The sequence below is a fragment of the Trachinotus anak genome, unplaced genomic scaffold, assembly GCF_046630095.1.
Source record: "Trachinotus anak isolate AG129_WGS33_773 ecotype Australia unplaced genomic scaffold, CSIRO_AGI_Tana_v1 ptg000024l, whole genome shotgun sequence".
NCBI classification, from domain to species: Eukaryota; Metazoa; Chordata; class Actinopteri; order Carangiformes; family Carangidae; genus Trachinotus; species Trachinotus anak.
The window spans coordinates 10,817,048-10,844,908 of NW_027273875.1; the positions used below are offsets into that span (position 1 = coordinate 10,817,048).

The following is a 27,861-nucleotide window of genomic DNA, read 5'->3' on the forward strand; positions in this document are numbered from 1 at the left end:
GGCTTGAACTGAAGTCCACACTGCTCTCTTCAGAAGCAGGAGATGAGAGGCGATTACACAGATGTCACGCTGACCAGGAAATCATCATCTCGTTGTGAGAAATCATTGAAATACAATGGAGCCTTCATTTAAGGCTATTTTTTGCTGTCGCTGATGCTGAGAAATGTAGCAAGCACAGACATTAACACAGAAGCGTAACACATTAGCAGGTTTGACAAAGACATTATAAACTGTTGCCAGACAGCAATGTGGCACAAGCTGTGTGCTAACCAACCACCACTATGACCGCCTGTGCCCATTTGCAGTCTTGGAAGAAAGCCCTGGCTTAAGGTCTCTGAAGCTGGCCCACCCCACGCTGACCTCTGCATCCACAGCTCCCATCACCTCAGCTCGCTCATCGTTAGAGAAATAACAATCATTTCCCATTCTCTCATGGTGTAGCTACACCTGAGCTGTGTGTTTCTAACATAACCTCTGAAAGGTGTGTGAAATGAGAAGACTCACACCTCATCCTGTTAATGTTGCTACTACAAATACCAGCTCACAGCTGTGACTGTGATGTGTAAAGAAAAGTCTCAGATTCCCAAAGCTCGGGCCAGGCAGCAGTTCACATCCCTGCGGGGAGGTTAGGGATGTGCTTACACCTGCTGCAGTTGGTAATGTAATGATGTGTAAATCTCACATTTGACACCTGCACTGTAAATGAGTCAATGTGAGTGTAAATGTGCAAAACCAAAACACTGCAGTGATGACTAATGACGTATGACTACACAGAGAGCTTCTGTCCCTAATATTTGAATCAGTCTTTATGATCCACTCTCTGTTGCTGAGATGATCTAACATCCCCTCACGAATTTGAGCTTGTCCTGACGTTAACTGTACGACAGAAGATTTAATAGCGAGTGGTTCACACTCACTCGTTCTCCTTCATTTCCGAGCAGCAGGCGTAGAAGGACAGTGTTGAATTTCAATGTGCGTCTCTAACCTCTTTGTATCTGTTTAAGAACTCACCTCATGACCTGCTGGTTCATCTGGTCCCCAGAGGTGTCAGTCACATCTCCTGTGAGCCTGTCGGCACTGCAGTGAAGATTTTGGATGATCTGTGCAAAAATATTTTAGTAAAAAGTAAAAAAAAAAGCTTTACGTGCTTAAACTTAAACATAAGTTAACAGATATTTTGCAGCGCTTGAAGCTATAACTCGGGCATTATCCCCTTGTTGTTGTGGCGAGCTTGTTAGCAAACAGCTGCCTATTTACACATCCAGCAAACATGAGGCAACATTAGCATCATTAGCATCATTTTGAATCGTGTATTCGGCCACCTGGTGAATTTAAGTCCAACATTCACTCTTCTTTTAGCCTCCAGAAACTCACAAGGGAAACATCAGGCGTCCCTGTGTTCACCAGCTACATGCTAATTTTGTCTGTTATTTGGTGCTGCAGGTCGCCAACAGTGGGTTAATCAGAGTTCATTCACTGAAGACAGCTGCCTGCCACTGCCGGGAAACACACAGGAGAGCGGGAGCGAACCAAAACAGGAAAGCATAATGACACTTAAAAAGCTCCGTAGCTCAGATGAAGAGAAGTGTTGGGTGATAACGGTCTGTTGGGTCATCACCACAAGCAGCACCTTTCACCTTAAATGTAATCTTTGATCCTTTGTTAATATCGAAACATTTATTAGTGCAGCTTTAAGCAAACCTAACGTATCGAAGCGTCAGACCAGAAAACTGTTAAATGCATCTGTTTTGTAAAAGTCACCCAGGCTGCCGCTCTGTAGCTGACCCTAAGAGAACCAAAAGGACTCAAGATCAATTATGTATTACATAATTGTGGTGGGGGTGGGGAGTGTGTGGGTGGGGGGGGGGGGGCATGGTTTCTGCTCAGCTGCAGGGGAGAGGGTGGTAGAGTGGCTCAGGGAGCGGTGCTGAGGTGAGTTCATAAGCGCAGCTGTATCTGGGTCGGTATCTGACTAATTACCCTCCTCTCCTTCATGCAGTAGCGTGCTGGGACTCGGGGCCTAACAGAGGTGCACCATCGAGCTGCCTTGGCAGAACTTTTCAAGAACAGATGTGATTTGTCTTTGGAGTGGGGTGCGCTGAAGACACATCCAGAGCGCTTGGGCGCCTGTGTTGATTAGTGTATGCAGAATGAAGAGCCAGTTCATCAGTTCTCTATCAGCTATTCTCTTTACCTGCTTATTCCTTCACAGGGGGCTGCAGCATATCTCAGCATGCACAGCAAGTACAGTGCCCGTACAGCCCCAGCATGTGTATGCATATTAAATCCATGGCTCATATCCTATTCAATACAGCAAAATGGGAGAGAAAGGGAATATGGATGAAAAAGTAATAATCCAATACGTATAAGCTGTGATGAAATGCAACTCTAATACTAAGTAAAACAGTGTAAACAGCTTTTAATAAATGCCATTAAATCTTAACAGGCCAGAACAATCAGTTATTTTACCTCAGATTATTAAGCATTTTTATTTCAGTTATTTCATTTTAAAATAGAAATATAAAATTCATGGGCGGTACGGTGGTACAGTGGTTTGTGCTGTCACAGCGAGAAGGTTCTGCGTTTGAACCCCGGACCCTGGGACCTTTCTGTGCGGAGTTTGCTTGAGTTTGCTCCGGGTTCTCCAGCCTCCTCCCACAGTCCGAAGACATGCACATTAGATTAATTGGTGACTCTTAATTACCCACAGGTGTGAATGGTTGTTTGTTTCTACATGTCAGCCCTGTGATAGACTGGTGACCTGTTATGGTGAACTCAATGTCAGCTGAGATTGGCTCCAGCCCCCCTGCGACCCTGTATGGATAAGCAGTATGGATAATGAATGAATGAATGAATATAAAATTCATATTTAAAATAATCTGCTTCTGGCTAAATGTCTGTACAGCACTGCAGTGTTTCTGTTAGAAGCTTTATATTGTTTTAGTTATTTTTGTCGAAACTGGGCCAGAGCTGGATTACCAATAAGGCAGCTGCCCAGGGGCCCTAGACCTCTTGGGGCCCCAAAAACCAGATTTACTCCATATTATTTGCATCTACATAATTTGATGAATTACAAATTTATCAGAAATGTGTACTTCTGAATATCAAACTATATCAATTATGACAATATCATCCTTCATCTTGTAGCCCTGATCTTGTAGAGGGACTCTAATCTTTGTTTAGTTCATATTGAGCTTTGTCTTTTGTGAAGTTGTGATTTATCAAACTGCTTCCACTCTTCTGTGTGAAAACCTCAGCCAGGATCATATTATTCCATCAAAGACATACTGTAAGACTGCAACCAATAATTATTTCACTTAATACATCTGAAATTTGTTTCTTTTCGACTGTGAAATGTACAAAATGTCACATATTCACATTTTCTTTTTTTCACATTTTTTTTTCTGAGCAGCAGTCAAAAACCCAAAGATGGTGAGTTTACTGTCTCAGGAAACTGGAAAACCAGCGAATACTCACATGTGAGAAGCTGCAACAACTTCTTTTTTTCCCTTTTTTGCTTAAGAAATAACTCAAAACCATTAATAAATGATTGAAAATGTTCTAAATTCATTTTCATGTTAATGAACTAATCGTTTGATGACCTGTTAATTTCAGCTCTAGGGTACTGTTTGGTTTCTGGATGTCTGAGGAAATAATAAAATTATGATATATGTGAGAGCCCAGCCATGCTCAGAACTGATGATTCTTCTTCTGAAAAATAGTAGAAAAAAAGTAGAGGCTCTGAAGCTTTTGCCATATTCAGCCTGTGATGGCCACACTTGCAGCCACACATTAAAAGTCGGTAACCCCATGCACTGACATCTCTTCAGTTATTTTAGGTTTTCTTTACACTTTACACTCATATGGCACATACATGTAAACACATAAAGAAGGACACATAGTTCTTTATTTCATATGACATACTTATGGTTTATTTCATATTTTATTATTTAGTTTAATTGGCAGTACACGTGTTTAGTTAACTTTCTCTACATTTAACATTTGTGTTTATTTATATAAGTTGCCTTAAGATGTGTTAATTCTTCTTTCTTTTTTGCCGGTGCTCAGGGTCTCCTTACTCTGCTGCCTGGGTCATCTGGCTGGGGTCGAGCAAAGGACGCTGCTAAGGAAGCTGGAGACTTTTATAGTGGATGTGTTAATTAGGACTGAACTAAGTGTCCAACTGTCCTGTTTGTTTATTTGTTAGTTAAATCGTTAGTTTTTATGTTATCCCCCTGTGTGTCTTAGCTGGTCTGATCAGCCAGTATATATGTTCCCTTGTGCTCTTTGTCTGGAGGTCAGTTGAGTTAGGTTGAGCTCTAGGTCAGTTTGCCTCAGTTAGTTTTATTACTTTGACCTCTTTTATGGGCCCAGACTAGTTTGGTTTATTTTTTGTAATTTGAACTTTGTTAATTTGGAGTAAATCAACCTTTTTTTGATAAAATACCTGTGACTCCTCATCGCCTTACAGCTCGGTCCCTCACACAGTCCTCAGATCTTTGTCTTCTACAGCACGAGTGACCTTTGATACAAACCCTGGCAGAGAGTTGTAAGGAACTCTTCTCTCAGCTGTCAAAGAATCCATAAAATGAAAATTCACATTTTTAAGTATTTGATGAGAGAACAAAGTAATCACACGCTCCAAAAATTCACAGAAGTGACAGTGTGCCTGTATGAAAAACTAATAATCCTTTGACACGGTGGGTGTTCATTTCCCTGCCAATACATCTGGAATTAGTACATCTTTATGGCTGCAATTAGCCCGGGGAAAGTGATAAAACTATTTCTATAAATCAAAATCCTGTTTTCTCTCTTTCTCATTATTTTCTGCAATTTGTTTCTGCTGCTGCGCATCAGGCTAAACAGTCAGCGACATGATGAAACCTAAACCTAACACTTTTAAAATCACCCAGCCAGAGCTCGGAGGTATTTTTTGTTGATTTTTCATCAGTGGAGCTCCAGTCTCTCTTGACTGTGGTCTTCATGATAGTAATCTTAGCTGAGAAAATCACAGTCACTCAGTGTCCTGAACCTCATGTCCCACAGCTTCTGAGGAAAGTGGAAAATAATACGATATTATTGTATATTATGTAATTACGTAATGATGTGATTGAGATGTGGTGTCCAGCTGCCCCACTCCCACAGACCTCTCTCTGTGACTGTGTTTGATGATTAATGTGTGAGTCTTGTTTATTATAGTCTGATTTACTTTATGTGCTAAAAACAGATACGACTGAAGATTATAAAAAAATTCTATTAAAGCTGTAGTGGGAAGTAGTCCAACTAAATACTGTACTGTAGTACAGCAGATCTATGGCATAGATGTCTTAATTTAAATAACTTTTCAAAGTCATAGTTGTAAAATCATATTTTTTTTTCACAAAAAATAAAGAAATAAATCCAAAGATCAAAGACAAAGTTGTCATTAATCGTCTCATAACCCGGAGGCTTGTTATGTGGACCCTTCGAGGGTCCTGCCCCCTAATTCGGAAACCACTTAACAGAAATACCAAACTGTTTAAAGTAATTAGGTAATTAGTAGGTTCACCTCTGGACCTCAGGTCTCCCTGCTGGAGCGGGGGATCCATCTAATAGCACACAACAAATGTAATTACTCGGCTAAAGGCAATCACACCACAAATTGCTTCCAAATAAAGCATATTTCATTCATAATAATGTGAATACAAGAGATTCACATACATGTTATTTTTCTGGGTTGTGTGAAATCGTTGAAAATAATACAAAACGAATCTACACACCAAGGTGAATTGGTTCAGTCTTGACTCTTGGTTGACGGTGTGTTGACAAAATGCAATATTGTAATAATTAGATTCTCTTAAGTGTGTTATTATTTGTGTGATGAAGGATTTGTGCAATTAAGAAATTTCATTCTCTATTTTATTTGTATTCTACTTTATTAGACTAGTTTATTTCAGTTCTTGTTTCTGTTCTTGTTACTGTTCTTATTGTATTTATGATTATATATAATTGTATATGTTTTTGTCATACAGGCTATAACCACTATTGACAGTGACTCTACCGTCACATGAATTGATGCATCAGCAATAACATCTAATCATGTAAAACATGTAATTCTGCAGAATGAAGCTGCCATATACATATTGCTGATAATATGTCTGTACGTTTACTAAACTGTGGATGCAAGACTTAAACTTACAATGGAGGATTTTTACGTCAGTGTACTGGTACTTTCACTGAGGGAAAGGATCTTAGCGCCTCTTCCATCACTGTCAGACAGAGCGCTGCAGTTTGAAGAGTTGTTGCAGTGGGTTGCATTAACTTGTCAGAAAATCCTCTTTTATCTGCTAAGGTGTTTCACTTTTCAACCATCCACCTGGTTTTGTAAAACCTCACTTGAGTAGATATTTTCCTAGATCCTAAATCCGAATAAGATCACATTTGTGAGGTATTCAACCCAATGCTTTGAGGCTTGTAGAGACATAATCTTGAAAGATTCCCTTTAAAAAAACAGTTTTAATGTGAGAGTTTTCACTGTCTTTGTCTCTTGACATGTGAAATCAAGACAACAAGGCATCTTACTGCATCATAAATCAGCAACATTTATTTCCACTTTTTATACATTAAACGTGCATATCAATAAAACTAAAACTGATCATATAAATACCTCTACTGTAATACTGTTACAATAAATATGGCTCTACAGATTCTAGGTTAAATAAAAAACAAACTTAGATATCAACTGCTGTGCAACACAAGGAGACACTCTCAGGAAATACTTTATATGTTGTCTCTTTTAGCACGTTTCCCATCTCACATGATGCACTTGTTTGGTGATTGTGCTGTGATGAGGGCCTCGCTCCTCCTATAGTCATGTGAAAAGTGGCCCTTTTGCTCTCTGCTGTGCTTCTTCTAAAAGTGATGTTGCTGAAAAATGTTCACAGTGTCAGCATGACAGATAAGAAAACTGGTGTCCTTTCCGTATCCGTACTCAGACTGCACCTTAACCATTTGTGATAGTGCCATGCCTTTCAACTAATTGTGCTGGAGAGCAGAGGAGCACACACACAGACACACACACACACACACACACACACCCAAAAATCATAAATGTGCTTAAAGAATTTATACGTCATAGTACGATTTAAAGCAGCCACTCTGCTCCAAGTTGACTCGTGTTCTTAAAAGGCATTTGTAAACCCTGCTATATCAAACATAATACTGACTGACTGAGAGAGCTTTGTGGGAAAGGGCACCAGGCAGTGAAAAGATTATGATACAGCTGTGATTCACATGTACAGGAATACATCAACACATCAACAGCCATGTCAAAATATCACATACAGTACTTTAAAGTAGATTTACCAAGAAACTCTGATCACGTGCAAAAATAAACACACGTACTCTTTCACAAAACCCCCACGCACAATGTTCATCTTTTACATGATACACAATGAATAATTAATGTATAGATTGAGTAATAAATATCAACACACGGCTATGTTTTATAGGTCATTTCAGCTTCAGTAGCGTCTTTCCCTTTATGTAAATGTCAAGTATAATGTCTTCCCATGCACCGTCTTTAGTTTTCTCAAACATCCTTCAAATCTTGTGCTTTCCTAACACTTAAAACTCAAGTAATTGTCCACAGAGAGAGGACATGACGCCAGAAGTTTCACATGTCAAGTGATGGAAGGTTTGATGCTGATAGTAATGATTAGATAATAATGTTCTGTGAAGTGTAATGTTTCAAAAAAGGAAGAAAAGTTGAGAAGGGGTTGTATTTCAGTGGCTAAAGCTATCCTTCACAGCGTAGTGGATGGTAGCAAAGTTCCAAAGTCGAAAAGATTCAAAGTCAATCAGATACTGTGTGGTATCAATAATAACTAATGATACAAATAGTTATAAACTTTTGTGAAAATAGACAAAAACAGAGAGAAAACACATTCAGTAGACTGTAAAAACAAGGAGAGGAGTCGTGTCTGTGCGTTTCCCTCTGTCTCAGAAGCCAGGCACGTGGCAGTACGCCTCCAAGGAGGACAACAGGATGTAGATGAACCAGAGGGAGAGGAAGAGGAAGAAGGTGAGGAGCTTGGCTGTCCGTGGGCCCCCGAGCTCTCCGCCCGACACGCTGGGACGCCGGCGGTAGAGCAGCACCAGGACACAGAACAGCGCCATGATGGTGAAGAGGGTGACGGAGAAGGCCAGGGAGCCCGGATGCACCTTGAACACCTTGCCTTTGGTCTGCCAGTAAATGGCGGCGATGGTCCACGCCACCCCGATGCCCAGGAACACGTTCACCGCGTTGCTGCCAGTCACATTCCCGATGGAGGCATCAGCATATTGGTCCTGGATGGCAGCCACTTTACTGGCAAACGTGTCTGTTAAAGAAGGAGAAGTATGAATGAAGCATAAAGAGAGACTTCAGATGGGTTGCTGATGGAGATAAGTGGTGAGCACAGACTCTGACAGGGGCAGAATTAAACAACTTTAAAATGTCACTCTGGGGCACAAATGGTGTCAGACAATTTAGAATAAATCACGTCATACAGAGCTTAAAAGCTGTTGGTGATAAAAACTTTGTGTCCAGGCAGCCTTTATAAATATTTGTCACAAGTAAGTAATGGCTTATATATATAATTTTTTATAATTTCTGGAAGAATTTTGAGCTTTTGTTAGACAGTGATGGTAGAGACATGGGTAACAAAGGTCCGTGGCTGGATTCAAACCAGAAACACTGCGATTCATGTCTGAACTAACAAGCCCTGGAGATGCTTACAAAAGTAATGCCTTTATTTGTGAGTAATAAATAATTTACGAATGCTTTACAGCTCTGTAAGCAATCTGTCCGCCATTCATGGCACATGTTTACGGTTGCCAGGTTGTGAAAAATCCTGTTGTTAATCCCCTGTTAATTAGTGAGCTTTTGAGGTACTGATAGGCAGACTTCATCACCTCTGTCACGGAGCCAGACGAGCTTTCATCCTGAGATTAATGATTTTTTGAGACGTGTCAGTCAGAAAGTTATTAGTGAAGGATTTGTTAACCTGAAAAATAAATCCATACAAACCCTTTAAAAAAGGATGCTTTATGAGAAAATGGTTATGTTTCTCAAACTCATCATGAACAGCCCTACAATATTTATCTGTGAGCAACTTTTACATATTAAACTAAAATATCCTAGAAACATATTCTTTAAAGCAACACAGTTACACTGATATCTGCATTAATAGATAATGTAGTTAACTCATATCTTAGGTCAAACCTGCCACTACCTGAAGTTAATCTAATGCTGTGATTATTATCACACTTATCCATGTTGGGCAGTTCCCAGTGTAACTAGTCTGCCAGATTAAAGGAGAGTGTGTGCAGGCTTACTGAGCTAAAACCTGTCAAAACCTAATTTTCATACGCTCATTTGTGCCTCTCTGTGGCAGTGTTTAGGACACAGTGAAATGGGAATACAATTAGGCACCATGGAGCGAATAACAAGTGAAACAGTGTTTTTCTCTGTTTACATCTTGTTAATGTTCAAGAGCTTTGGAGAGAATTCCTGCAGGAGGAGGCAGAGGTTACACATGTCTCCTCAAGCAGCTGCTTCTACTGCACGAGCAAACCCCCGAGGAAACCCGGGACAAGTTTAGTGTTTGAGCTGGTAGACGGTGCACACGCCCACCTGGAACTGAGGTGCCGAGGGCCACGAACACCACAGCAGTGACAGAGTCTTTGAGGCCGATGGTGCAGCCAAAATGAGAGGCCAAGTCCCCGGTCACAGCCGTCAGAACGCCAATCAGGGAAATGGACACAAAGAAGCAGGCCCAGCCGTTCCAATACTCAGTGGGTGGGACAAAGGCGAAGAGGACTTTCCAGAAAACTGTCAGGAAGTGCATAATGTAGTCAAAGCAGGATGGCAAGCGCTCCTCCCCGCTCTCCTCCTCGTCATCGTCACCTGGCAAAGACAGAGAAGAGATGAATGGCCTGCAAAACACATGCACAGAATTGTTGCTTGACAACCATATCCTGCTGTAAACAAACCTGATTTAGACATTTGGTTTTGCCACATTTCAGTTTAGAAGTGCTTATTCGAATGCTACTAAATCATAAAAAAGTTGGTGAAACAATGAATAGATCCAGCGTCATGCTTGAATCAAACTTGAATAACATCTCTGACAGCAAAATCCAGCCAAGACTGTCTTAACGCAGCCACTGCAAATCCCTTTGACGAATGTGTGGGAGCTAACCTTTTCAAATCATTACATTAAATCTGTAAATATAGCTATGACTCAGCGATTGAGACATACACATAGGCAGGAAATGTGTTATCTATTTATATATACACTCTGCATGCAAATCTGAGTGACCTCAACCAGAGAGAGAAAGAGAAAAGAGAGTGAATTAACAAAACGATATGTCTCTGGTAAGTCAGCTTTTAGCCCAAATGCTTTGTGCACCAGTGCAGAGCTAAAAGGTTCACAAAGCCAAATGAATGACTTTCAAAAGGGCAAAATAAAAAGGGTTCACCATACCACATACAATATACTGACATAAATTCTTCAGAGCCATTAATTGTTCAGGCAGAGCTGGCCATTTTAGTTTTTATGGTGCACCACATGAGGAATTCACCACATCATGCATTTTTAATAACCTGCGTGGATTGAAAGGAGGCTGCGAACAAGTGCAGAACAGACAAAATATGTTAAAACAGGCTTTGTTTGTGTAAGCTCTTTCATTCATTACGCTAAATTGGGCTTTTTTTTTTTTTTTTTAATGCAGCCGATGTCAAACTGGAGCATTTGGGATTTTATTAAAAAACCCCAAAACACACACAAAAAATAACCCAAAACCAAACAACAGTGAGGCTGGTGAGAGGCAGCAGGTGGGCCAGATCTGGCCCGCAGGCCCAGTCTTCCACAGGCCCGGTCTCAGAGGGATGGACAGATGAGACACTTCAGGACGCTGCGACTCACCTGCGCTGACAGTGACAGCACTGACAAACTGCTCTCTCCAGCTGCTGCTCCCCACCACCAGAGCCAGGTTCGTCTTCTTGATCAGCTTGTCCACTGTGCTCTGCAGGTGGCCACAAAGACACAGACGGCAAAAAGAAGAGGACAGGTTGGAAGCCATTTTGAGATGAGGTATTAAGACTCTCACAGGAGACTAGAGATACTGATGTGGTGAATTAAGGTGGAATTAACTGTGTCTCTTCTTCTCCCACTGTGGTGCATAGTGAGTCACCAGAACAGATGCAGGGGAACACAAAACCCCACCGTCCCTCAGGAGAAAGGCACTTTGCCAGGGTAAAGCTGCTTTACACCAATGCAGAGAATAGAGCCACGAGCATCAGCACATGATACTGGAGCTCTGAGTAACAGTTATATCATGTTACAGCTTAACTTTGGTCTTAAAGGGCCACTGCACCAATTTTTACACATACAGTTACTTAAAAATTTAAAAAACTTGTGACAACAGTTGGAAAACAACAGAAAAATTAACCCTGATGATGTCACTCAGAGCATCCCACAATTTGCATTATGGGAAATGTAGGAGCCAGCACTATTTAATTATAAATCAGGATCAATGCAACAACTTTTGAGTGTTTTTGTCTCTTGAACACTTTTATGGCAGTGTGAGACAAAATCAACAAAGTACCCTTTTAAAACTACAGTACAGTTAAATGACAAAATTTTCTCAACTTATTTGACTATTGCAGGCTGGATAACACGACGAGTGAATGACTCTACTGGCAGAGTCATTAGTTACATGCACCTAACGAATAATTTATCACCCATCTCTGGTTACATCAAATATTCATCTCCAACAGTCATAACAGCATAATGTGAGATAACATCTACTGATGTGTTTAATGAAAAATATTGACGTTTTATTTTGTCTCAGTCGACCATGAACAAATTGAATGAGCTTGAAGCAACTTTGGAGGTCAGGATCAACACTGCGCTGATAAATAATTAAGAGAGAATACTTGTTGATATCATGTTGTTTGGTTTGTTTATTTGCTCTCATAGTATCTGTGAAATAGTTTAAAGATTTGAAGGTCTCGATCTTCTGGCGCTCATCAGTCCTCGACAGCTTGTGAGATGGTCCAAAATGCAGTGTGTGATAGGTGAGAGTAGTTCAGAGGTATTTGAGTTACCTTAAATTCATAAGACTCCTCAATGACCACCTCCAGCTTAGTGTGCTCTCCCAGACAGGGGCAGCCCATCTTTGACACGTCCTCGGGTCCCACCACTGTCTTGTTATCGTTGGTGTCTCCTGCAGCAAAGGAACAGGTGAGCAAACTATCAGCCAGGGGGATCAGGAAGAGATTTGTCAAATAATATGCAGTATCTAATGATAATGAAAGCCAGTTTTGAGTACTCCATACATCTATGGATCTAATGTGAAGGCTTTTGTCCGAATCTCTAACACCAATCATAACTGTTCTAATAATGTCCTCAGAGGCCAACTGAAAAACAAGTGTGAACCTGAAATAAATTCACCATGGATTAATAAAACACACCCTCACAGGAGAAGAATGAAAGTGAAATAGATAAAACATAGAATAAAAAGGTGGAATAGAGTTTTAAAATAATACACAGATATTTATTTATTTATTGTATACTGATTTATCTTGTTTATTTATTTATTTCAGGGCCAACTTATGAATTTAATTTAGGGAGAGATGTTTTTATTTTTGACTTGATATTTATTTATTTATTTTCTTATTAATGCATTTTAGCGCTTATTGATTTCATTGTCACTGTGTCCATTAGTTTATTAAATCATCTATTTTATTAATATGAATAAGACCCATACATTATTTGATATAATGCTGGCATGAAAAATGACCATCTTATAGGTCACCAGTGACATCAGGGGTCATATCAAAACATGTGCAGGACACATCAGTTACATTTCCAACTACTGCCTGTTTCATTTGGTCTTAGATCGTGCTTGACGTCTGCTGTATGACCTGAGCAAGTCTGATAACTGTGTCGCTTTGACAAAGTTGATTTAATTATTTGGAGATCTTGTGGAAAGTACGGGCATGCTGATTATAAATTCAATGATACATGTTTGATTCCAAAAACAATGATGCTATTCATGTCAGCACTGATATAAGTAAATGAAATAACAAAATACCAAATCTGAAATCAAGTATGTTTCTATATTCTTTCATAAAATTGTCAGGGTCTTTACAGTACATTTTAAAAAATGATTGATGGCTATGATTTTTGTTCAACTCTATATGTAGCGAAATACACGACTCTTTTCGCTCCCATCCCTTTCAACCCTAACCCTGACCTAAAGCACAACAATTAAACCTTCAGTCCTCCAGTATGAAGCCTGACCATTAAATGCACCAAAGGGACAAAAGACATCACAATTTAGACCTTAAAATTCACTGGGTATAAACTGCACAAGCCTAAGAATTTAAATAAAATATGAAGGAGAGTGGATGCTGATTAAAATGTATTTCCAACCATAAAATAATGAGGCACACTCTGCTGGTGTAGTGTGCCGCTGCGGCCTTCAACTCACCATGTCTCTGTCCCACCTCCAGCAGGATGGGCTCCTCCAACACGATGGTGAAGGTCTTGTTCTTCTCGTACTCCTCATCGTCGATGATCTTCACATTCAACAGCTTCCTAAGAGCAGAAGGACCAAGAAACAAGAAAAGGAGGGAGCCAAAGAGAGATGAATTCATAAATGAGCTTTAGTCAGGGAATAAGAGTTAACCTGCAGTGAGCCTTTGTTACCTCAGACCAATCAAAAATAGATCTCAGGCAACCAGTGAAAGCAGTTTCTAATGCTAAGCCCATGCTTTTGTACACACTCGAATAAAACCAGTGTAGCCAAGAGGTAGACTGCCTACACAATGAATCATGAATCAGAGCTGTTAGATAAGAAGATGGCAGCTCAAGATTTTAAGAAAATTAACAAATATACTGTAGTGCAGAACACTATGTGCTATATGAAATATTGAAATCTATTTTTTTTACCCAGCATCCCACAAGAGGGCGAGCTCCTTCTACACCATTAATTCCATTAGGGTAGTAGAGAGTGAAATAACCCACACCCCTCCCACACACTTCAACTTATAAGTCATGAGAAATTGAATTATTTTTATCTTATTGTCTGTGCAAATTAAGCACTGCCTATGTACGGCTGCATGCAGGTTAAAGCAAACTCTTAACCTGACAAACACACGTGAGGCTGTGGTGTCAACCTTGTGACCAACATGTTTTCCTCAGCCCGCTTTGCTCTCTTACTCTGTCACAGTGAGTCTTTCTCGCCCTTCTCCCTCCATCTCCCTAATGATATGTGGGTGGCTGTCTATTTCTGTCTACACATATACACTCAGGATTCGACAACACGCAGGAACAGCTTTCGCTTGGAGAAGAGAAGAAGTTTATTTTAAACATGAATGATACGTCACTGGTTGTCAAATGTCAGAGAGAGTCGTGCCAGTGGGAGCGAGAGGGAATCGCAGCTTAGCCTTGAGTCCTTACAGTGGAAACAAAAGACTTCATCTTCTAAACAAGTGTTATATGTACAGTTACAAGGTGAGTTTACTTTGAAGCTTCATGGAGAGGCCTTAAAATAAAATATGACTGTTCAGTTGCTATGGACCGTGTTCTCACAGCAGCCATTTTGACATTACATCACACTTGGGGCAGATACTGTTTGTCCTGCTGCAGAGGATCAAGCTGAACACAATGTAACTGCCAGGGATCGGACGAACATTTAGGCTACATTTTGGAGACCTCCGACTAAAATACAAACGAGACATGAAAGGCTGTCAAAAAGCAGCAGGGAGGTAGGCTCACACTCTGAATCAGGCTGATTAGCTGGTAATTTAAATCTTAACCTCTGTCGGAGTCTAGTGCTCATTTGCTCCCATTGAAGGTTGGTGATAATATCACAAAAGTCAAACAAATCAAAACTGACCCAGATTCAAAGCTAGAGAAAAGAAGGCTAAGGCTAACCTATTAAATATAAAAAGTCAATTTTCAAGTATTTACAAGACTTGAATGAATAAGTTCACCTCATTGAACCATGAATACAACAAATCAACAACTCTAGGGAAGATTTTTTTTAAATATCTTCTTCAGTGAAATAATCAAATACGTGATTCTCATGGAGCCTCTGCCTTCAGCTAACGGCAGGGTGAGGATAGCTGTGCAGTGTGTAGATTCAATAAATAATTCAGTTTTCCACGAGATATGAATCTATTGTGAATAGGGACTCTGGCCTCATGATGTTGTCCAGTGAAGTCAGTGAGGCTCATGAGTGGTAAAGTATATCAACATTGGGTATAAGTAGTAGCAGTACTGTTGTTTAATTACCTACCTCTGATTTCAAAACTGTATCTCAAGGTCGGGCCATGCAAGACTACCAGTAACAAAACCTTGGTAGCTACCTAGTAGCCACTGGGCTAACAAACTAGTTTTAAGAATAGTTCAATAGTTCAATGTGTCGTCTTGCAGAGAGTTGGATAAGAAGGTCAAGAGCACTCTCATATCTGTACGCTAACTATAAAGCTAGAGCTAGCAGCTGGCTAGGTTAGCTTATCTTATCTTAGCTTAAGAGTACAAAATCAACAAACCAGCAGCTGAAACTATTTGCTGACTTCTAAGAAAGAAAAACCCCTGTGAAACCACAATTTAGCATGAAAGCAAAAAAAAAAAAAAAGCGAATTTTTCAAAATATCAAACTATCCTTTAAATTTGGTTATAAATATAACAGGTTGTAGTTGCTTGTCAGGGTTGTCCCACACGTTAGTTTGAAATGGTCACTGTAAGAATGGGGCTCATGGATAGCACCACTTAGCTCTGCCTCCTGAGCTCCTAATCTCTGCGGCTCATTGCGACAGTCGCAGTCAGACATTAAAGCCCTCACTCACCACAGATCACGTTTCACAGTGTATCGGACATCTCTCCAGTGCTGGGACAGTTTCTGAGAAGTCATACTGGGTAACATATGCTGCTATTGTGTCTGTCACACACACATGTGAGGGAGAGGACTGTGTTGTCTGAGCTCTGAAAACTAATATCTGTTCTACCTGGAGCAGTTACAATCTCTGCTGTATGTGTGGAAAACCCTGCCGACTGCACAAAGTCTGGCTGGCTCTTTTTATAAGGGCTAATAAAACTGTCGAGGGCATCTCACATTTTCTGAGTGTATTGAATTTGTGTATGCTTCATTTGTAAATTAATTAGCTGGATTAACTTGGATTAACCCGAGAACATTAGCAGGGGACCTAGGGTTGTGCGGCTCTGTCATCCCTTGAAAAAAGAGGCCAGACGGCTGTGATTCTTAAAGTAGCTCTGGACCTTTTTTATTTGGAGTTTCCCTCTCCTCCACATACTGGGTTGGTTTGGTAAGGATGCTCCAGTCTCCTCCCACGGTCAAAAGAATAAGTCATGAGGGCTGGAGACTCTAAACTGCCTACAGGCACAATGTGAGTGATTTTATGCCTCTATGTTCACCCTGGGAAAGTGTCTCCTCTTTCTACCCTCTGCACGCTGGGACTGACTCCAGCCCTCCTGAGACCCTGACAAAAATGAAGCCAGCATGGAGAATGAGTAAATGCCTATACAGTATGCATGGCGGTATGTCAAATGCACAACACTGAAGGGGGCAGTGCCATTCACTTACCATGGATCAAACTCGTGTGTCAGCACCTATCTGCCATGCTGAAGTGTCTTTTAGCAAGATACAGAATTTCTACCAGCTCCAGAGACACTGCAGTGGAGCTGAACATGAAGAAATATGTTTCTCATATCTGCAGCAGATAAAATGGAAACATTATTTAGTCTCCACTGTAATGTGTAGCTTGGTTATTATGTACAGGATATTTATATGGAAACAAAATGATGTTGACGTTGATAATGATATATGATCCCACCTCTAATAACTTGTATTTACAAAACTATGTGGCAACACAACAGTGAAGGGCTGCTTTATGATATGGGAACTAATGAGCAAAGGAGGGGAGGAGTGAGATGAGAGGAAACTCATATTTTCACATTTTATTCTATGACATAAAATACATCAGTTAATACCCCAGTCACGATTTCTTTTAGCGTTTTATGTTTCCTAAAAAGGGGCACTTGCTAACAAGTGACTAAATGAGACTACAAAGGTTTTCGGAAAACTGATCTACTCACCAGTCCACCTTTACAGCCTTGTTGTGTTTATAAGAGGTGTTTGCAAGAGGAAAGACAGAAGAGATCAGAACTAAATCAAACTACAAGTTGGAAGTTAAGTGGTGGTGACGCTGAAGTCATGCGTTGGTCATGTAATTTATTTATAGTCTAGCGTCAGCTTTTTAGTTCTGCCAATTGTATTCAGGCTTCAAAAATCATAAAAGTGGTGTTCATTATCCTGCTCAACAAAACGTGTAAGTATCATAAACTTTTGTTTGTCAGAGCTTATTTTCTGCAGTAATCCTAAAGCCTGTGTAAAAATCTTATTGGCTTTTTGTTGAGGGAACCAGGGTGCTGGATCATCCCTGCAGCACTTTATTACTTTAGATAACAATAATGTTCTTTAGCTCTTGTTTCACTCCAATCGATCTGATGAGAATGTCTTTAATTTTACATGTATTTAGTAATAAATTTAAATTTAGCGGGGCATGAATGTCTTTACTAAATATCATGAAAATCCAATCAATTGTTGTTGAGCCATTTTACTCAAAGCACAAATGTGAACCTAGAAACTAGAGAAAAAGTCAGGGGGCTGATCCTTGGGATTGTGACAAGTCTAGTAGTTGGTGAGATATTTCACAGGATAGATGAAAATTATGACCTTCTGGTGGTGCTAGAGGAAAACTCAGGGGATCACTTCAGTCATTCAGATTCATCCTGTGGGGATCATGAATGTCTTTGTTACATGGCAACAGTTATTTCAGACTGGATCAAACTGGTGGACCGACAAACGCAGCCACCCATTGAGCTATGTTGGGCAAGGCAAAAAAGTGTAGCCTAATTATATCAATTAAATGTGATGAAGTGCTGTGAGCATAAAATGTAAGATTGATTGTTTGAAAATGAAAGCTTCATGTCAGTGCTGCTTAAACGGAGCGAACCGTCTCCTCTACCCTGATGAGTCTACAGGGGAAGCAAAGATTTTAAAACTGCCACGAATGTGTTGACGTTATCCAACCATGAGTCTGCTGCTCCTCTTTCATCCGTGTTTGTCAGGAAGTTGAGGATGCTATTGATCCCGACCACATTAGGCATGCGAAATAAAGAATATCAGGGTATTGATTTCCCTTTTCAGAAGTGATCTCCTCACATCTCTTTCATCTTGGCTTATGTAACTGCCCCCGTTATCCACTTCTGCCTCAACTGGTGTGTAGTGCCACACATTCTGAGGCGTAAAAAGAGATACAGGAGGAAGCTACACACAAGCATCAAAGGGCCTGTGCAGATCTTCTTCTAATCCATGCACACAGAATGTAAAACGGTTCTCTATGTCAGCCTGTTTATTTTGGCTCAGAGGTTTGTGTCTGTACATCATAATCTATTTACTGCACTGCAGAATTTAGATGGTAAATTATTATTAAACTGTACACCCACATTTTAAACCATTCTTCTTGGCTCTGTGTCAAAAGCTTAAAATCTTGGCTTCCTCATCTTTTGCTCCTCTGCATGCTCAAACATCGACCAGGACAGGCAGATGTACACACACACACACACACACACACACAAGGACAGACAAATCCAGAGACACTGTAACAAACACACAGAAAAAGAGACAGAGCTGTCTGCAGGGCTGCTGCTGAGTGTCAGCTCTTTGTCCTGAGCGCCCAGGGAAACACTTGGGTAAGAAAAGCCAGCTCTGTTTGAAGGATGAACTTTGGCAGCCTGCTGAGCAGTAAGGAGCACAGATATATATATTTAACACACAACATGTGCTCGGAGACACAAACAGACACGTACCTACAGAATCCAAAATGCTTTGAGATGACGATGCAAAGACACACAGCCATGGGGTTTCACCTGCATCTTTTCACAGGACAGACTGAGTGCTGCAAATTAAACTACTTCATGAAAAATTCAGTCTGGCTCTAGCATCTGAGTAGCATAAAGTAGGAACAAAATGTAATCTTGTTGGAAGGCTTGAGCTCTTAAAAATCTGTTCAACTGGGGAACTTTGGCTCGATGGCTCCACACCAGCTTTGATGAATGTCTTTGTGTTGCAAATAGAGATGAATAGAGTTGAATGCTGCTGAATGCCTTTCTATAACTCTCTAATACAAGGTATTTTAGACTCAAAATTCAGCTGGATGTAAAGATAAGTAAGCAGCTGCGGCTTGATCCAGCTGGACCTGGCAATTCTGACTCAAGGTCTGAGTCAAACCTTCCTACCTAAGATCAGAGCAACCCACTCCTGCATTCCCCCTTGAGTCTGCGCTTGCTATTCAAAGGAGTACAGGAGCAGCTGAGCACAGTTTTGGCATCTCCTGTTGCGTTTATTTTCATCAGTTTTTGCTGGCAAACTGTCCTGCTCCGCTGGATCCTGCTCTCCACAGGCCTTCGCCTCCTGCTGAATGGCAATTGTCACGGAGAGCCCATGTGCAGACAATATAAAGTGTGCAGATGCTTGTGTCACTGTCAGCTTGCTAGAGTCTGGCAAACAGAGTGTTGGGTGAGTAGGTGAGGATTTCATCTAATGCTCAGTCTCCATTTGAGCGCAGATACAAGCTGCCCACCTCTCATCTCACATTGTTATACACCATTGTCTCATTAACTGCACCTTCTGTAGCTTTTTGCGCCAAGTTGAGAACTTTTGGGACTCATTTAACCCCTCTCCACTCTCTTTAATTGCTGTGGAAGCTCGAGAAGCTCTTTTTAGTGCTGCTTTGGAAAGACATTTTGTTTGATGTGGGTTTGATGTGGGTTTAAAGTGGAATCGGCACACAGACACACACGTACACCCTTAAAAATACACAAAGGCAAACTTGCAAAAAGCAAGCGAGCAGACTGACAGAAAAGAGACAAACAACATATTCAGATCTCACCTGCACTGTGAGAAAAAAAAGGACAAATAGGAAGATGTGCATTCTCTTTGACACCGTGTATTCACCTGCCTTTCCTCCCACTCCGCCAACCTACACAATACACCTACACACGATCCCTGAAATCCTCTTCATGCAGACAGATTCATCTGACACATTTTATTCCTTTGTTTTTGCTGTAAATCATTTTGTGATGAGCTTGATGCGGTTGAGGGAATTTTCTTTTTCAAAGAAGAAAAAACAACATCACAGCTGTGGATAATTGCCAGGTTCTTTGCTCATCTCAGCATAAAAAAAAAACACCACAACAAGTGTAGCCTGCTCTTCATTCAGCTAACCTTTCCACACAACGTTCAAGAGAAGAGCTGAAAAAACATCATACTTTCACCCTTCCTCCCTGCTCTTTTTATCAGCTGCTCTGCTGCTGCCTCCATGAACCCTATTGTTAAAATGATCACACTGGCTTCATCACATGCACCAGTTTCAGTGGCTGCTCAGCCCTCACTGGTCTGTTATTCTTTCCTCTGCTTTGTCACTCACACACACTTCCTTTGTTTCCTGCAATGGAGGTTTCACTGCTCTGCAATACAACCTCCACAGAAATACCAAAGCTCTGCCTGTTAATTCTGCATTCATTCATAGAAAGCTGCTGCTGTGCTTCTTCTCCTTCTCCTTGTTCTTCTTCTTTTACATCAGCCACAATGTTTCATTATCTGCCTCACAATTACATCCTCTTATCCTCCCACATCGTCCCTCTGAAAGATCTAAACTTGTCAGAGTGAACGTATCTGTGACTCATTTAAATAGTCTTCTTATCCTTTAGGGGTGAATAGACAACCTACAGTAATCTAGCAGGACTGTTTAACAAACCAATGTGTGGGCTGTGATGTTTGATCAAGTTATTAGAAGCAACAACAAGACATCACATCAAAAAAAAAAACACAAAACCCCACTCACATGGTCTCATCGTTCTGAAACTCCAGCTTGCCGGACACCTCCTCGTAGTCCTCCCCAGCCTTGGCAGTGCCCTCAACGGTGTGGTAAGGCACTGCCACCTTCCCCCTCGCCCCGGACGTCCGGTGAACCTTCACCTGCATGTTGCCGATGCTCTCGCTGACCCTCGTGGAGTTACTCTCAAACGTAAAAATGCCAGCGTGGTCGTCATCGTAGATGGTGACCGTGGCGGTATGAGCGTTACCCAGGGCTGCCTTTGGAGGAATGTGGGAAGAGATGCCCACCGTGCTATTGCTGGAGGTGATGGAGCTTGGCTCCAGGATGGCAACCTCAGCTCGGTGCACGATACGTGGGTTACTAAGGCGAACGTAGAAGTGCTCATCCTCTTCAAAAATGTCATCGTCAATAACGCCTACAGTGAATTCTTTCGTCGTCTCGCCAGGCTTGAAGACCAGAGTGCCCTCTGCAAACTCATAGTCTGAGCCTGCATTGGCCGTCCCATCCTCTGTACGGTAGTCCACCTGTGAGGCACAGGCAAAGAAAGAAACTTTATTAAATATTTAGTAACTGGGGTTATAATAAAATGCTGCATTATTAATATTTTAGTTGATTTTAAATTGACCTTGAGCATTTACAATATTCCTATCATTACCTTCACAGTGCAGCCGCTCTCTCCACCATGCCGGCTCACTGACAGCTTTAGTGAGCCACAATTCTCGAAGCACTGGTAGTGAGAGGGATCAAACTGCAGGTAGATGGTGTTGGGATCTTCTTCTTGCCCACTGGCCTCATGGCAGCTCACCACCTTCCTGGCCTGGTCAGCGGCGTGCTTTTTCAGGATGTTCCCAGCTCCGATCATCATGCGAGTGGCTTGAATGCGATAGAAGGCCCGACTCTTCTGTTGCTGGACTAGAACTTGGTAGTTGGCCATCTCAATCAGCTGCTCCATGTCCTTCTCCGGATGCCTCTGCTTTAAGTCTTTCAGCGTGCGAGCCATCTCCCTTCGGGCCTCTTCCTCTTGATCTTGCTCTGCGCTCATCCCTCCACCTTCCTCTACCCCCTCCAGCATCCCATCCAGAGCCTCTTTGGGGTGAGTGTGGGAGTTCACACCCTGACCGTCCATCTCCAAGTCCATTTTAGTGAACATGGCATCTCCCTCTGACTCGATGATAATGCCACGGGTCTTGTCAGCACGATATCGCTTGTTCACGTACTTGTAGAAGAGCAGGCGCCGGTCTGCGATCCAGGCTTGCAGCACACACAGAGGGAAGAAGAGAAAGGTCAGGACGGCCTCCCAAATCTCCACCTCTCCGGGGGAGAACACCGACAGGATGAGATACAGCCAGATGTAGGCGAACACGCTCCAGGCAGCAGTGACGAAAAACACTCGCAGGTGCTTTATCTTGCGTGTTTCATTTTCGGGCACCACATAGACACAGATAGCGATGATAATGAACATGTTGAATGCAGCACTTCCCACGATGGTGCTGGGACCCAGAGCTCCAGACTCAAAATTATGGCCGACCACTTCTATGACAGACAGCAGGATCTCTGGTGCTGATGAGCCCAGCGCCATCAGGGTCAGGTTGGATACCGTCTCATTCCATATGCGCACAGTAGTTGTCGTGGTCTCACCATTGGGCTTCTTGATGGTGATCTCCTTCTCCTGAGAGGTGATAACCTCGATAGAAGACATGAAACGGTCCGCGATGATGGACATGCCCAGGAACATGTATATAAGAGCTGCAAAGTAAACAATGGCACGTGCCACCTTGTCGCCCACCGCAGGGTTTTGGGGGTTCCACATGGGCAGCACCACACCTTCAGAGCAGTTGTTTTCATTGGAGCAGTTGCCTGGTGTGCTGCCAGCGTCTTCATGGCTGGCACTGGCCTGGGAGAAATGAGTGACTCCCGGGAGCAGAACCAGTAGAAGAGGGATGAACATACATGGGGTGACACGTGGAGAGGAGTTCAGGATACGTCTGTGCAGCAACATGGTGAGCTGATGAGGCTTGGTGTCTTCTGATGTTGAGTCCACGTCACATGTGAAGGTTTATACAAACATCTGAAAGACAAAAGAAAAAGAAATCATATCGTTACACTGATTACATCAGATGTTCATCATTTAACGTTCTATTCTTGCAATAACTCTACAAGGAAAGGGTTAACATCACAGGAGTCTTCACAGTCATGCTCTTTTGTATGCAAATGATGTGGGATCCAACCGTTTAGTTGGTCCAAGTTTGGAAAGCCAAAAATATTGGCACCTACTGATCGTTGAGTCACTGGTGTTGAACTACCATGTCAAACTCCCACACATATAATGTGGTCATTGTGTGCTAAGCAGCGGTAAAAATGTTACCCTCTGCACCTGTACCTGTAGTATTGAAGGAAACACTGACTCAATCCACCATGTACTGTCAGGTTAGATGGGATTCCAAAAATAATCTTCTCTGACAATGAGTATAACAAGAAAAGAGCAGTTGTTCTGAGGCAGCCCAGACCTCCTGATACAGATATTGTAAGATTATTTAAAAGAGAAATAACCCTGGTCTCTCGTGGAAGTGCAGCACACCTTTCAGCTCTAGTCTGTAATATATTGTTTAATACTAGAAACATGTAGCAACCATTTTTCCTCATTTTATGAAAGCTATTTAAACTATGTCAGGGGACAGCTTAAAATAATTTCACAGTGGTTTTCTTGGCAGCAGCAGCATGACCATCTTCCATCTTCACAGTTTGAGTGAACAATTGAGGGAGAAGCATCAATATTCTCCAGAGGATTAACATCAGCATCAGTGTGAACAGAGAGAAAGAGAGGAAAGAAACACCAAGGAATGTAATCTAGTGCTTCCTAATTAAAATTTTAAGACCACCTCTGTCTCAAAAATAGGTTGCCTACCTGAAGCAGAAGGGATGTGACAATGCTTTACGTACAGCACATGCTCTCATTGACATGCAGCTGAGAAAAGCTGCAATCTCCACTCTGACCTGCATAACAGGAGTGCACGTTTTCCATCAGTTTCCATCAAGGCTACATGTCAGGGTGAAGCAGTGCAGCACGGCTGTAGAAATTAAGTTGTTGATTTTTTTTTTTCTCATTACCTTATAACTGAATGACAAACAGATTGCATTTGTGCAACTCAACAGCTTCATGCAACAACTCAACACTTGTGTGCTGAGTGGAAAGATCAGCACCATGGACAGCAATGCCAGAAATTCCTCAAGCAGAGCTGGAAGCTTTGAAAAATAAATAAATAAATAACATTAGAGCCGACAGTACAAGACTATGTACTTCATGTAATTTGAGAGAATGAAATATTCCACAGCACTATGTCATGTTGATTCCTTCATTTTCAACTATAATATAATATAATATAATATAATATAATATAATATAATAAAATATAATGCTTTCCTCTGGCAAACAACCCTGCACAAATTTTGAGTGGGTGACGTTTCTATGGTAAAAGCAAGCTCTCCAACTGGTGGGAATGCAGGGATGAAGCTTTTTTTTTTTTGTCGATACTATAGAGACAAAATGTGTCCTTTCTATTGGTTTCATCTACTGCTCACTGATACGCATTCCTTGCTAAGATCACCAGGTAGCAACAAGCTAACAAGGGAACTCACTTTTAGAAACACTAAACGAAGAACACAGTAATTTCTAGTCGACACAACAACTACTTTTTACAATTTATAGTGCATATCTTTAGTCTTACGAAAGACATTTCATGGGTTCTGATAGATTCTGTAAACCATTCTGCTGGAAACTCCACACGTCCAAAACCACAGTTCTCTGCACTTTTAATAGTTAACATTTGTTCTTTTTTAAGAGCAATCTCACTTCAACTGTTCAACTGACACACCCAGCAAGATTTCACCTTTCCATCTCAAACTGTCTCTCATTTAATCTTCACTCATTCCACAATGACCAAAATATAAAATAAATGCCCGTGATTCAATCCTCAGAAGTGTTCCTGTTTGGTCAGCAAGGGTCTCAGGCTGGCAAGCAAACACATAATGAGTCATACTTTTGATGCCAGCACTGGTTCTGTGAGAGAAGGTGCCTTTTTGGTGGCAGTCTCAATTAGTAATGAGACTCCTCATAAATGTCACATCTACTATCTTGGGAATAAAAAGTCATCAAAATAACAAACAGAATGAAAATGAAGCAGAGACAACGTGTAAACAAAAGAGGAAACTGGCTGTTAATAGAAAACATAATTCCTTATGTTGAACAAACACCACAATGAGTAAACAGAGATCTAAGCAAAGATGACAAGTACTTTTGGTTTGTAACTTTGCATGCAGGTATGAGCTTCAGAGCCCAGTATAATGGGGGAGAACTCAAGATGCTCATGCAGGGATTTGCTTTATGTGTCAGTTTATGTTTCCTGTTTTTAATATTATAAGAAAACTATACTCACCTGGGTGCAGTTGTCAGTGAGTCAGCTCAGTGTGGAAGTTGTGGCCTCAGAAGATGAACTTATCTTTCATATATATCTGTGGAAAGACAGCTTCTCTTAAATTAACGAAGAGAGTTTTAAATTCAGCACGGAAACTAACCGGAAAGGATTCCACATCAGAGAGTTTTAGGAAGCTTATTAAAAGCCAGATATGTGTGGCCGTAGATTTAACAACTGGAGTGGAAAAAAAAAACAAAAACAAATGAAACATCACTGTTGCAGACTAGAGGCAATGCAAAAATAGTAAGTTACAAATGGGCTCTGAGACAACTAGATTATTAGACATTACAGATGCAGGGGGAAAAGCCGATTATCCCATCAGCAGGCTGAGCATGAGAGACAAACAGACCGGTCCATGTAGTGCGCACAGCAGTCCCACGGATACTCACAGAAAGCCCCGAATCTCAGCTGGACCCTGGTCACAGCGTGGCTACCCTGCACCAGTTCAACAGAGGAAGACACCCCGTGTGCCATTCACACAGCAGGCTGGTGTAATGGTGTTGGCTTGTTGCGCTGGTGTCTTGGAAATAACGCGTAGCTTTCCACGGTGCTTCTTCGCTATTTTCTTCCCCCCTGACAAGTACCTGTACCTACCTCAGCAAACTTAACACTGTCGGATTAGTTCCTCTTATTAAATTCCCCTTGTTCCAGCGCGGCGACACCTTCCGCAAAGCTAAGTAATTTCTCAAAAACCACAGTGCGTTATCAGCTTTATCCTCTCCAGGCTACGTGCGATTGTTGATGCGTAAAATAATAAATTAAATTACTGTGTCTGTCCTCATTGGTCCCGCTTGTATCAGTCAGAAATTCTTCAAAATTGTCATTTTATAAAAGGCTTTAAGGCTCTTTTTCCTTATCCGAAAAATAAACTGAGTGAAAAAAAAAAAATTCCCTTGCTTTTCTGTCTGAGCTGGTTAACGCAAAGAGCCAAACTGGACTGCACATGAGAGTAGGCGTGAATGAATGGTGAAGGATTGAGAGGACGCAAACCACACAGCACACGGATCAGGACAAGATGGATAGCAGAGGGATGGTGGCAGACAAGAGAGAGGAGTGTGTGGTGGTTATGCAAATGGAAGTCTTGTCTTACTCTTGCGGTGGGCAGCATTGGCACAAGAAACGATGGGCGAGATGGAAAAGCAGTAACACTGCAGAAACAGGGGAGGAGACGTTCAGAAAACAGCGCTACACGCACGGCAGGTCCTCCTGACTGCGCATCAGGAGTCTAGGATGAATGACCATTTCACTCCTAAACCCTCTTTATTTTTTGCCTATTGTCGCTATCAGCCATCAGCACAGATAACCTGCTGTAAAATAAAAAACTACAGATCTGATATTCGTTTTGAGATTCAAATCCCAGATGTTTCCTGTAGGTCTGTTGTGGGTTGGTGGTTTATTTTTTGTTGTAGTCTGGATGGTATAGACAGAGATGTAGGCTACTACAGAAAAAAAACCACACTGAGTTTCACCCTGAAATTATTCTTTGCTATGTAAATGCACATTATTATAAAAGTCATAGAAGTTAGGAACCGGATCAGTTATTTTGGAGAAAGATTCCTGCACTGATGAAAGAATGATTCACAACTTTGCCATTTCGATGCTTACCAGTAGTGGGGTGAAAAATGAAGCATACAGGTCAGTCTCCTTGTCATCAGTTGACTAATGTCTTCTGAAGATCTTCTTTCTAAAGCCGGAGAAAATAACCCCGATGATGTCACAGTGATGTCATCAGGGTTTTCTTGAGTTAGGCTTGAGCCTTCAAATATTTGACAGGAAACCATGGTTGTAAGTGGAGGGATTGAATTCAGAAGATGAAGGCGTTCACCAGTCAGAGAAGGTCTAATGAAAGATGCAACTAAGCTGCATTATGGGAATTGTAGGACCAGAGTTTGAGCGATATTAGGGACTTATAGGCAGGACACCGCCTCTTCTTTATAGATTTTGACCCTTTTGTTATCAGTACCCCATCTGTAGAGAAATGCAGTAATAAAATACATGTAAATATCTTTATTGTCACATTGAACGTTCATTAACCTATGGCGTACACAAGCTAAGCTATTCTTTTAGCTGAATCCTAATGTTAGAATGCTAACAGGTAGTAAGTCAACATGGATTATGTTTAGAGCCATTCAGTGTAAACATGTTGACATTTAGCATATTATCATGCTCACATGCTCATTCATTTGAAAGTACATGTGAGAGGGACAGGAATTCGGCCTTCAGTCATTAACTGAAATATAGGGCAAGTGGAAATTTTGACCTGTCAGGTGATCACCAGCATCATTAGGATTAATCCTCTAGGTGCCATGAATGTCTGTATCCAACAATTTGAGTGTTAGACCACAGTGTGGAAAAACGGCATTGCCGTTCCTAGAGCTACACTGCTAGTAAAGCAAAAAAATATAGCTTTCATTTGGATAAAATTCATTTAGT

At 41.4% G+C, this 27,861-nt stretch overlaps 1 protein-coding gene across 3 annotated transcripts; it reads right to left on the reverse strand.

The window, feature by feature from the left end:
* Nucleotides 1–6,561: 6,561 nt before the first annotated feature.
* Nucleotides 6,562–27,705, reverse strand: slc8a4a (solute carrier family 8 member 4a). Of its 3 annotated transcripts, none has more exons than XM_071461308.1 (9): nucleotides 25,818–27,705; nucleotides 25,390–25,465; nucleotides 21,612–23,024; nucleotides 20,963–21,480; nucleotides 13,519–13,625; nucleotides 12,131–12,249; nucleotides 10,947–11,046; nucleotides 9,656–9,928; nucleotides 6,562–8,360 (listed from the first exon to the last, which is right to left on the reverse strand). In XM_071461308.1, exons 3-9 carry the CDS (start codon nucleotides 22,953–22,955, stop codon nucleotides 7,981–7,983), a joined length of 2,841 nt encoding a protein of 946 aa, XP_071317409.1. In that variant the 5' UTR covers nucleotides 22,956–23,024; nucleotides 25,390–25,465; nucleotides 25,818–27,705; the 3' UTR covers nucleotides 6,562–7,980. The 3 variants fall into 3 exon arrangements, with proteins under 3 accessions (XP_071317409.1, XP_071317411.1, XP_071317412.1); XM_071461310.1 differs by lacking the exons at nucleotides 25,390–25,465; nucleotides 25,818–27,705 and adding exons at nucleotides 23,862–23,950; nucleotides 24,065–24,195; XM_071461311.1 differs by lacking the exons at nucleotides 25,390–25,465; nucleotides 25,818–27,705 and adding an exon at nucleotides 23,862–24,140.
* Between the last annotated feature and the right edge of the window lie 156 nt (nucleotides 27,706–27,861).

Coding starts and splice junctions, on each gene's coding strand:
- slc8a4a (XM_071461308.1), bottom strand. CDS start 22,955: ATGTTGCTGCACAGACGTATCCTGAACTCCTCTCCACGTGTCACCCCA. Junction 21,481..21,611: donor AGAGCGGCTGCACTGTGAAG/GTAATGATAGGA, acceptor TGTGCCTCACAG/GTGGACTACCGTACAGAGGA. Junction 9,929..10,946: donor TGCTGTCACTGTCAGCGCAG/GTGAGTCGCAGC, acceptor TGTCTTTGCCAG/GTGACGATGACGAGGAGGAG.